This window comes from Micromesistius poutassou (assembly GCF_964030765.1).
Source record: "Micromesistius poutassou genome assembly, chromosome: 10".
NCBI lineage: Eukaryota > Metazoa > Chordata > Actinopteri > Gadiformes > Gadidae > Micromesistius > Micromesistius poutassou.
In genome coordinates this window covers 6,285,960-6,296,813 of record NC_140280.1, presented here as the reverse complement: position 1 = coordinate 6,296,813, position 10,854 = coordinate 6,285,960, and the positions used below count along the sequence as shown (strand labels likewise).

Sequence of the window (10,854 nt, the reverse complement as noted above, 5' to 3'; positions counted from 1 at the left end):
CGATATCGTGGTCGGACATGACACCGGAAGTACTTCAGTAATTAACTATTTTTTTTAGCATTCCACAAATCACATAATTCATCCATCCTAGCTTTTCAGACATCAAGCGATTATTGTCTGCGATATGTACAACTTCAGGATCCACGGTAGAAAGGATTCGCTTAAGACAGCTTCATGTTCAATCTCTTTTTATTTTTATAAATCGTTGAATAGTCTCCATGAAACCAAAATGACCAAAAAAGAAAAATCGTTGATACAAATAGCAAAGTACAAAACTGATCCCGGCTGTTATTTACTGGTGCGACGAGTTACATTGATGTTCACCTATACAAGTTCAGTCAATTTTACAGCACATTTGAAATAAGGCGTGAGCAGAACAAAGAAAATTGAAATGTCGGACCGACTGCGGCGTGCCGCAATTTGCGACACGAGGCACAGCCTGCCTCGTGTGTGGAATACTTTCTGAAAATGAAATTCGCTTGGGAAGAACCATGTGCCCCTCAGCAAAATTAAAAGATGTGGAATCGCGCTAATAGCACTAAGGAATGCATGTACAAAAAAAAAATCCCCGAGGATAAAGCCACGTGAATATATGTTGAAAAAGCAAGATTTTATTTATAGCGAGATATAAGCCCCGTAAACCCAGGAACATCTTAAAGTAACTTTAAACATGGTTTAAATATGCTTAAGCTGCTACAACAGAACATACTATAAAAATAAGGTCACCAATAACACGTGGACATTTTCCTTGAGCGGCGCAGCTTTTAAACACAGCCAGTCAAGTGATGATCTTCAGTCAGGGAGATTTTTTAGTCGTGGGCCGCTTAGTTGTCGTAATGGTCGCCATAGCCTCCCTGGCCCCGGTTATCTCTGTATCCGCCGCCGCCGCCGCTGCCGCCGCCATAGCCGCCACCGCCGCCGCCACTTCTGTATCCGCCACCGCTTCCACCACCGTAGCCCCTGTCGCCGCCGCCATAGCCGCCATCGTTGTGGTAGCTTCTATCGCCATAGCCGCCGCCTCCGCCGCCGCCACCGTAGCCGCCTCTGGAGCCGCCCCTGGAACCGCCGGATCTGCCGCGGCCTGCTTCATCCACGCGAATGGACCGCCCGTCCAAGCTCGTTCCGTTCATTCCCTCCAACGCATCCTTGGCCTCGTCGGCGTTATCAAACTTGACAAAGCCGAATCCACGAGACCGCCCAGTGTCTTTGTCACGGATAACATCAGCCTTGGCGATGTTTCCATACTTGGCGAAGGCCGCCATCAAGGATTCCTCATTGGTGTCGAAGCTGAGGCCTCCGATGAAAAGTTTACCTTCGTCGTTCATCTTTAGCTGGTCGGCTAGTGAGTGTTCTGAAGAGATGCTTGCACGAGGATCAGGCAGACGATGTGTTCATATTCCGCCTCGAGGTCGGCGATTTAAGGGCGTTACACCGGAAGTCGTTTTTCTTCTTCTGTGGTAATGGACAGTTCTTTTTTTTACGTTTGCCCTCTGTTGGTAAGTTATGTGTGCAGCCTTTTATTACGGATTCAGATAACTAAAAAAAATGTTTATATTTGTATTCTCATGTGTTACAAACAAGTTACACAATGCTGTGTGACGTGAAACCGGGCGGGCAGATATTATATTACAATGCATTGAACTAAAGGTAGCCCCGCCGTCATAACGGTTCATAACCTCTGGCAGCAGATGCGATATCGATGAGTCTTCCATCCCTGCAATATGTAGGACACACGACTAGCCCTCTCACAGTCACATTACATCCTCCTCGGTCACCCGTTTAAAAGATTAGCGAGCGTGGCTCTCGGATATTGACTGTATTGCGCCTTGTATCGGGGCTTATAGCGCCCTCTGCATGCTCAGACCGGAACCGTCGAGCCAAACGTATAGGCTCGGAGGTTTGGGGAGACTCCTTGTGTCCTGGTGGGTAAATTGACTGCATTTACACAGTCCTTTTCTAATCAGTGGCCACTCAAACCACTTATATATTTTGTCAACCACGAAGGGCGACAGTCGGCTGGTCGAGAGGAGCAGTTAGAGAGAGGTGCCTCGCTCAGGGACACCTCGGCACCCCATGCTCGGCACTCAGCTAGGAGGAGCCGGGGAGGGGATCGAACTGGCAGCCAACCCGCTCTACCTCCTGAGCCACATGCCGCCCCTCATTATAGCGCCCTCTGCAGGCTCGAACCGGAATCTCCGAGGCAGGCAAACGTAGGCTCGGAGGTTGGGGTAGGGGAGGGAGGGAGACTCCTTGTGTCCTGATGGTGGGTGAACAGAGCGCAGACTCGGTGGATGGCTGGATGACAGCGGCTGCTGGTCCCACCGAGACAACGCTGATGTACGCCGGGTCCGACGGAATACAGTGATGCACATCAACAACACGGTGCCTGTTTCGCGTTTCTACTGAGCCGCTGACTTCTCACGCTTTCGCTATTGTCCACATGCAGTAGTAAAGCGGTAGGTTTATTTAATGCAATGAATAGTCAACTTTGTGTCATCGTTGAAAGTTATTTCTCCATATCTGCTGATCATTAACACCCTTCACTCATCGTACGGCGTTTAGTGTCGGTATTATTAACATGTAAGATTGTAAGTGCGCTGCAAAATGCACCAGAAACATCGTCTAGTAACGATGCTGTGTTGTTGTCGCGGAGCTGCAAAACGCGCTCTTTGGAGTCAAGGGGCACACGCTCCGAATATCATCCTGCTGATTGCGTATTCCTAACATTTCATACTACGACCTGGCCTGCGAATGAAGCACAAAGACGGACTATTTCTTGCTTCCGTTACAGACACCGTTGCTGACCCCGCGGACTCCCCGGTCCCCTGATCCGTCCACCTCACCGCGATGAGCGGCACAAGGACACCGCTATGAAGCCCGACCAGAACGGAGGCTGCTGCTGGTGGTGTCTAGTGGGGCTGTTCCTGCTCTCTTTGTTTATAGTGTTGGCATGGCTCGTCCAATACGCACTAGCCACTGTGCATTCGTGGAGGGCCAAGGATCTCGTAGGCAACAGAGCAGCCCGGCATCTTCCCATCATCGTCCAGGATCACCGGACAGATACGGGGGGCTGGCGGGGCTTCCTGCTCAGGCTCCGGCCAGGCCGTAGTGGAAGAGCTGTTTCAGAAGCAGGGGCTAAAGGCTTACTCTCCACCCTGTTTTCTTTCAAGTCGTTCGGGGAACCCTGGCAGAGAGCCTGGGTGAAAGCCTTGAATGACCAAGCGTGCAGGCATGGGGTAAGTGATCAACGTGCTGCAAATGTAGGCTGATATATGCAATTGTTACACTTGAAAAACCAGAATATCCTTTATCGTATTGCTACTGCTGCTGGCATATTGTTTCGTTTTGCATTTTGGGGGGATATGTAAAAGCCTAAGGGGACTGATTCATCTGATTATGATCATGTGTAGCCTAACCTGTGTGCTCCGTAGAGTGTAAAAGTGTGGGTTGGTTGGTACACGCTATACTCACTGGTGGCGTGGGCGTTGAAGTGTCAGTAATCAAAAATAGAATTGCATCGGGGCATTGTGTAAGAGCCCCCAAAACGTTCACACTACATCGGTAATGCAGTCATTTTTTGAGTGATAATGACACTGGAAAGCGTCTGTCATAATTGCTTGAAGCAGTCAGGCAGAATGTGATCAATCGACATAATCCAGGTACAACAGAAGGAATGCTTGATCAATATTGCAACGCTATTCATCATCTATATATCCAGTTATACATTTATAATAATACTAGTAATACTGGTAATCGATGCATTTCCTTATGCTGAGTATTATCCTCACCCCTTGGTCCACCATGAGCTGACGGTATAGGCTCACACTAGACCCTGTGGTCCAACGGGTCTTTTTGGGGTCAACTGGTAGAGCAATGCATTAGCACTGCCAGTGTTAGTGGTTCCATTCCCAATGCGGCCTTCCCACCCATGCATGTATGCACTGTAAGGTGCTTTATAAACATCCACCAAGCTTAAGCATTGTTTTTTATTTCCACATTAGTTTTCACCCAGGTGATTCATACCTCCTATTGGATTGGGAATGTGGCCGTGGGCGGTAATGTGTTTGTGTTATGTGTACAGCTACATGGGGTTTTAAAAGGGGACCAATTGATCCACATCACAAACTATAGGCCCGCCGTGATTCAGAAAGGTCATCTCTCCGCCTGCTTGTCCAAGGTTTACCTTTCAAGCCTTATGCTGCTGGATGTTGAATTCAAGTACACAGTCAAACATATCTTCTTTGCATTGCTATAGAGTACACCAGGATTAAGCAAATGATTCAAATACTTCCCTATTATTCAAACAGATCTCATGTTCCTTCCAGCATCTCATGCATTATATAGAATTGCACAGACCTTAAATAACACTTGTTTTTCATCGATCATGGTTAATACTGTCAAATGTATAACGCTGGATCTCAAAGACCCTGACAAAAGCCTATACGTACAAAGTGATACATGAGTTACAGAACAGCCTGTGGTATTAATCTTCCAAATGCCCTATTAGTCATACAACAACCGAACTGCAGTAGTAATCCCTAACAATGTACTATGTGCTGACAACGCAGCCATTCCACTTTACACACATTACATTGTTTAGCTTCTGGGTAGGCAGGCTAGCTGTCATAGCAATTACAAAAGGTAGGTAAACACACAGGCACATTCATTCATTTATAAATATGTTTATATGTATGTATGTATGTATGTTTGCATAGGACAAAGTGTGTAACGTGTTCCACAGACGTCCGTTGTTCAACAGCTTCTGCAGTCCCCTGACTTGAAAAACCTGCAGGGCATTGGGAGACTTGGCAGGTATTAGGTGTCCAACGGAGAGTCATATCACATTCATTGACTCTCACGTATGCACCTGCCACACTTCCGCCATGTTGACTCAGCCACTTTAGCAAGAGGAGATACTCTGAGACACTAGACTATGACCCCATACAGGCTCTCGGCCTCACATGCTGTGATCATAGCTCTGCAGCAAGAAACACATCGGCTTAGAGGCAGTTGTCAGACATCTGCATTGATGTCTTCAGGGGTTTGATGTTTTCCGTGTCACTGTGCCAATCTGGTTGACGCCTCAAGGAAATCGAAATAATTTCTAAAAAAAGGCCTTAGTCTGAAGACTTTGAGAAATCTTCAATGTGTTTGCGTTTTATTTGAAAGCATGCTGGATGTACATTTTGGGAGAAATCTTGTGTTTCTTAGTGTTTCTTGGGAATCCTTCATTTGAAAGATGCAGGCTCAGTTTGGTATAGGAGTGGTGTCTTTGTGCTTGATGTTCTGCCCAGAGTAACGTCAGTCAAGGCCTTGCTCAGGCATTCCTTTATCCATGTGACACCGTGGTTACGAGACAGTGCTACTGATTCACTAGACTAGCGCGGTGCACTGTGCACAAATTGACCAAATTGCCCCTTCTTGGAGCTCTTTGAGATCTTCTTTGACTCTGAGATCAAAGTGATTTTGAATAAGGGAAAATAATAGAATGACTGCAGTAATATTAAATCTATGTGTGGACTAATTGATTCCTGTTACACATATGAAGTGAAATCAAAGGATCACACCAAATGACTCGGTGCGGTCTTATCTCTTTAAGTCCAAATATCCATCTATGATTGCCCCGGAAGATGGATAGGGGAACAGGACTTTCTCTCTCCGTGTGGAGGAGAAGCCGTTGTCACGTGCTACCAGTGGGCTTGAGTCAATTTTGTCTGCATCCGGAGGCTCCAGTTTAATTACGATGATTTGAAGGTCTGCAAAGAAGCTCACTTTCCCTCTGTCTCCATAATCCCTGGGATTTATGTTAAGGCCCTCAGCACAGCTGGTTACGGTTGACGATATCAGCAGAAAGACGTCGACACACCCCACGAGCACAAACACACGCACACGCAAATACCCAAATGTAGCTGGGTAACGCTGATTTGAGTCAGAGTACAAATAACATCCACAGATCATAGTGACGCATGTGGACAGTAACCCGCGGACAGCTTCCTGTGGACGCCTGCACAGTAGCTATAGTACATCCCTATATTATGCACATTTTTCAACTTAGAATTGAGTTTGTTGATCGGGGTTCGAGGCAAATGTGATTGTACTGTACAGCCGAGCAGTCGGCTCCCTCAGCCCGCACGTCTCGTCCCCGCTGCACTCATAATGTCAAAGCCATTAGGTTCTGTGGTCGGACAATGGCATGGCGCTATCAGTGTGTTTCCAGAGAGCTGGAGTCCCCCTCTCTCTCCCCCTCCTCCCTCTCTCCTTCCTCTCTCCTTCCCTCCCTCCCTCCCTCCCTCCCTCCCTCCCTCCCTCCCTCCCCGATCTGCAGCCAGAACGAAAATGACTTCAAGCGACTCCTCAGCTAAACCCTCTCTATCCTGCTGCCGATGGTGTCCCTGCTTCTAAATGTGTGGCGGCTCCGAAATTGGCCATCACAGCCATCGGTCTCAGTAGTTACATAGTAGAGATAGTGTATCACGTGTCTAGCTGTAGTGCATCCTTGAGCACGATGCCCCTGACCCCTACCTACTCCTTAATGACATTCATTGAGTTCACAGTTGACTACTTGATTCTGATTGGTCAACAGCGTTGCTAAAGGGTGTGCATTATCTTTCAATAACACTTGCGAACCGATGGAGTGGCTACAAATACATCTACAAACCACCATATGTCATGACAATGCAGAAACAGTATGCTCAATGCGTTGAAGGATAATATTTAATTGCAGCCAATAAGGATATTAAACCGCTAATAACTTGGAAGATGAAATGAATGAATCATCGTTGGTCACCGTGGTATAAGCGGAATAAATGATTACTATTATCCATTACATATCCAACTCTTGACATATGTCTGCTCAATGACTACACTGAACAGTAAACGCTTGGATCGTCACGCTCCTGCTCGTGATATTATAGTACAGGGAGGATCGGTTCACGGCCGGAGCAGCCAGCCCCCCCCCCCCAGAGGCTCCGGGGTCCCGTCTCCTCGCGTCATGGTCCCCTCACACCCCCTTGGGCCTGACGCTGAGGAGAACCCAACGTGACACGCAGGACGACCCGGGGAAACGGCTCGTCAGACGGACACCCCCCCCCCGGACACGCCCACTGGATCGTAGAAATATTCATGTGCACCACACGTCACGCTCCATGACAACACTCCCTCAAAGCCTGAGTATAGATGGATGCACAGTGGGAAGGGGCATCCGCAGCTCTACTTGATACATCAGAGGTTGCTTTTCACACAGAGGGAGGCCCAAGAGGGGGATGGAGACCCTGGTGTTGTTTCCTTGATGCCAACCCAGATGCTCCTCTTGTTTTAAGGAGGAGAAGGGACCCATGTTGGGCCTTATGAATCACCCCAATCCTATAGAGTGAAAATTAAATAATATATATTTGATTGAACTACAATAGATGCATTTATCTACTGGTAAAGTTATCTTTTGGCAAAGTAGGATATGCATCATGGGCTGTAAAACAAAGTACAACATGACACAATCTCTTCCAGTAGCAGACTGAAGCATATTTCATTGCATCAGAGCAAGTTGACTTGTTTAAAGCAATTGCAGAAAGTGGAAATCTAATCTACAAAATAAGTACAGCATCAATCTTCAAGTCGGTGCTCATATGAATAAGACATTGTACGGGGGAGGGCGTTAATAATAAATGCTATTGGGTTTGGCCCTGCACCTTGGAACTGGGCGTGTAACTGAGCATCTTACCAGCTGAGCAAGCACAATAGGTAATACAGGTGAGTCAGTCATATGACAGTCACATGACCACACCGTCAGTGATACTGCGTAAAGCCTGCAGCATTGTCTTGGCTTCCTGCCCTCCTGACCCTCTCTCTCTCTCTCTCTCTCTCTCTCTCTCTCTCTCTCTCTCTCTCTCTCTCTCTCTCTCTCTCTCTCTCTCTCTCTCTCTCCCTCTCTCAGTGTGTGTGTCTGAGTCGATCGCAGGCTCTCCCACCTCTGCTCTGGCTCCCCTGCTCTATTTGATAGAGATGAGACATAGCTCTGAAGGAACATATGCCCTGATATAGGATATATTTATTTTCATATGCATTTCCCTTTTCTATACACTGAGGGGGCGACTGATGAATGTGCTTCTTGCCGCCAATATATTGTGCTGATGCATGAGAGGTTTGCCATCAGTTTGTGACACCTTCTGAAAAGGCCTTACAAAACAGAGTCATTACCCTGCCATAATAACTGTTAAAACACAATAACACGTGCATCTGTGAATGTCTCGCGCAGTTCATTGGAGTTTGAACGTCCGTCCATAGCCAATCCCATGTGGACAAGCATATGGTATATTCAGGTTTGCCAAAGACCGCAGGCCACTGAGTGCAGACAGCCACTATACACTAAAATATAGTTGAATGGGGCTGTACACACTAGTGATGTGAATAACTAAAAATTTTCATGGTCGAATAATCAGTGGGTGGTATGAACGAATAATCGATTATTCGATGTGTGCCGACATTCACAAAGGCAGCCATGGATCATCGGCAAGAAATCACTTAATATCATAAACGCAAAAAAACGAACTGTGATCAGTGTTTGTGTTGTATGCATATATATTAATTGTATGCATATATATTAATATTTATGCTTGTGTATTGTGTATATTGTTTTTCTGTACATGATTAATAATAAAAAAAATAAAAAAAATAAAAAAAAAAAAACTAATAGTGCTACAGAACCAACATTAGTTCCGTTAATTCTTGTTTATTTGAATGGGAAAAAATGTTGGGTCCAAATGTTAAAAATCGGCTTTGACCCTTTGATCGAATATTCTGACCCATCCCTAGTACACACTGAGCTTCTAGTGTGGATGGATACTGACTGTAGATAACAGTAGTAGCTCTGCATCCCCATCTACAAAGAACACAATTTGTCTTCCACATTGCTTATCAGCAACATCAGATCCTAGTGAGGAGTTCCTGGAAGGAATGTTTTAAACAAGGTCGTGGTTGGATGATTAACTCAAACTACTCATATGATCAAGGCAAGACTTTGTTTTGCCAAGAGCTCTGATGTCAAAAATATCAACTTAAAAAAATGTATTAGTTAGAAAAGTGGACAAAAGACAGTTCAGTTGCAAGAAGTGACCTCATGTGTCCGATCCCCCTCAGCCATCATGAACAAAGTACGCCCCTAATCACACTGCGTCAAATGCAATTAAACGGCCCACTTAATAGTATTACCTGGAGTGAGTATGCAGTTGCTTAGAAGGCCTAACCGGCTATTATAAAGAACGTATAACGGGAATGGCTTGTGTAGTTCTTAGGACGACTACCATACACATCCTGGCCAAAAGGTACCCGATTTCTGAAGCCTTACACGTAGGCATCCTAGCCCAACCCGCTCCTAATGAACAACCTCTGACATCACTGTAAATCGTTTGGCATTAAAAACATCTGCTCAATCACAAGCGTCTGTTTCATCAGCAGTTGGACGATGACGATGCCTTTCTCCTCCTCCTCCCTCGACCACAGAGCTCCATCCAGATAACCTTCGACAGCACTCTGCCACTGACGGCCTCCACTGCCATCGAGCACGTGACCTGCGCGGACCAATCGGCACACAGCATGGTCGGTTGTGTTCCATTGATTTGACGGTTATTAATAGCCTTCGATAATCTCTGTAATCCCGTCTTCATTGCTGCCGCGGGTAATTATACGTGTAATGGACTTTCATTAATAACTTCCCCCGGGGCGCTTTCGGAAGCCCTGGGCCGGATTGCCATAAGTCGAGCATACAATGCTGTGCACAATGCAGGTTTAGTTTTGTTTTGCCTCGTGAGCTTCCCATGATCACAACGGGAAATCTGGACCCGCCGGATCCCTTTTTAAGATATGGAAGTGTCGGCTTGGCTATTCCTATTATTCTATTTCTACTAAAGGATTTGGTTGATTTGCATGCAGGCAGCAGTTATATAATGAAATCGCTAGTCACGTATGACTTGCATGTAAACCAGCTTTTCCCTGCTCACGTTTTATTGCGCGCTGTCATAGTGCTTTTGTACAGGACAACAGTCTAAATCTGTCCCCCGTGTAGTTCACTGATTCTCTGAGCGTTTTTTAATCCCCTGTTTGACCGTAATGGCTTATCTTAATGACAGTGGCCTCTGTTCTCTGCAGGTCTTGCATTGTGACTGCCGCCTGGACTCCGTCACGTTCCCAGTGACGGTCACGCAGCAGTCGCACGCCGCCGTTTCCATGGACACCTACCAGGTCACCATAGAGCCTGTGGTGGCGAAGGTACGCTCGCCCTCACGCTCCGTCTGTCTCTCTGATGCGGCTGGGTCTTGCAAATGCGTGTCCCCTGGCCCCTCTCTCAACACAACACTGGAGTGCCCCGGCCCTGTTTTGCATCGGCATTCAAATTTGCATGTAAATTGGTTGGTCGGCGGCTGTGGCCTTATATTTCACTGACCAGCTTCCCCTCAGAACGAAGAGATGAAACGATATTTCATGTGGATACCATGGACCCTTAGCTAACTTATTGACTCTCTCTCTCTCTCTCTCTCTCTCTCTCTCTCTCTCTCTCTCTCTCTCTCTCTCGCGAACATTCTCTCTCTCGTTGCACTCTCTCTCGCTTGCTCTCTCTCCCTATTGTGTGTGTGTGTGTGTCTCTCTCTCTCTCTCTCTCTCTCTCTCTCTCTCTCTCTCTCTCTCTCTCTCTCTCTCTCTCTCTCTCTCTCTCTCTCTCTCTCTCTCTCTCTCTGTCTCTCTCTCTCTCTCTCGCGAACATTCTCTCTCGTGCACTCTCTCTCGCTTGCTCTCTCTCCCTATTGTGTGTGTGTGTGTGTGTGTGTATGTCTCTCTCTCTCTCTCTCTCTCTCTCTCTCTCTC

General features: G+C 46.7%; 1 protein-coding gene and 1 pseudogene across 3 annotated transcripts in view; one reads left to right on the top strand and one right to left on the bottom strand.

Annotated features, from left to right (window-relative positions):
- Positions 1 to 171: 171 nt before the first annotated feature.
- Positions 172 to 1,413, bottom strand: LOC311354231 (cold-inducible RNA-binding protein B pseudogene; annotated as a pseudogene). Its single transcript has one exon. The product of its transcript is annotated as a cold-inducible RNA-binding protein B pseudogene (transcript).
- An 842-nt stretch (positions 1,414 to 2,255) lies between these two features.
- c2cd2l (c2cd2 like) overlaps positions 2,256 to 10,854 on the top strand; it is a 16,753-nt gene continuing 8,154 nt past the window's right edge. Inside the window, exons 1-4 of one of the 2 annotated variants that reach the window (XM_084474183.1) lie at positions 2,256 to 2,456; positions 2,792 to 3,236; positions 9,496 to 9,591; positions 10,141 to 10,260. In XM_084474183.1, coding sequence (XP_084330309.1) covers positions 2,871 to 3,236; positions 9,496 to 9,591; positions 10,141 to 10,260 — 582 coding nt within the window. In that variant the 5' untranslated portion in view covers positions 2,256 to 2,456; positions 2,792 to 2,870. The remainder of the gene's footprint in view (positions 2,457 to 2,791; positions 3,237 to 9,495; positions 9,592 to 10,140; positions 10,261 to 10,854) is intronic. The other variant, XM_084474184.1, reaches the window with a different exon arrangement.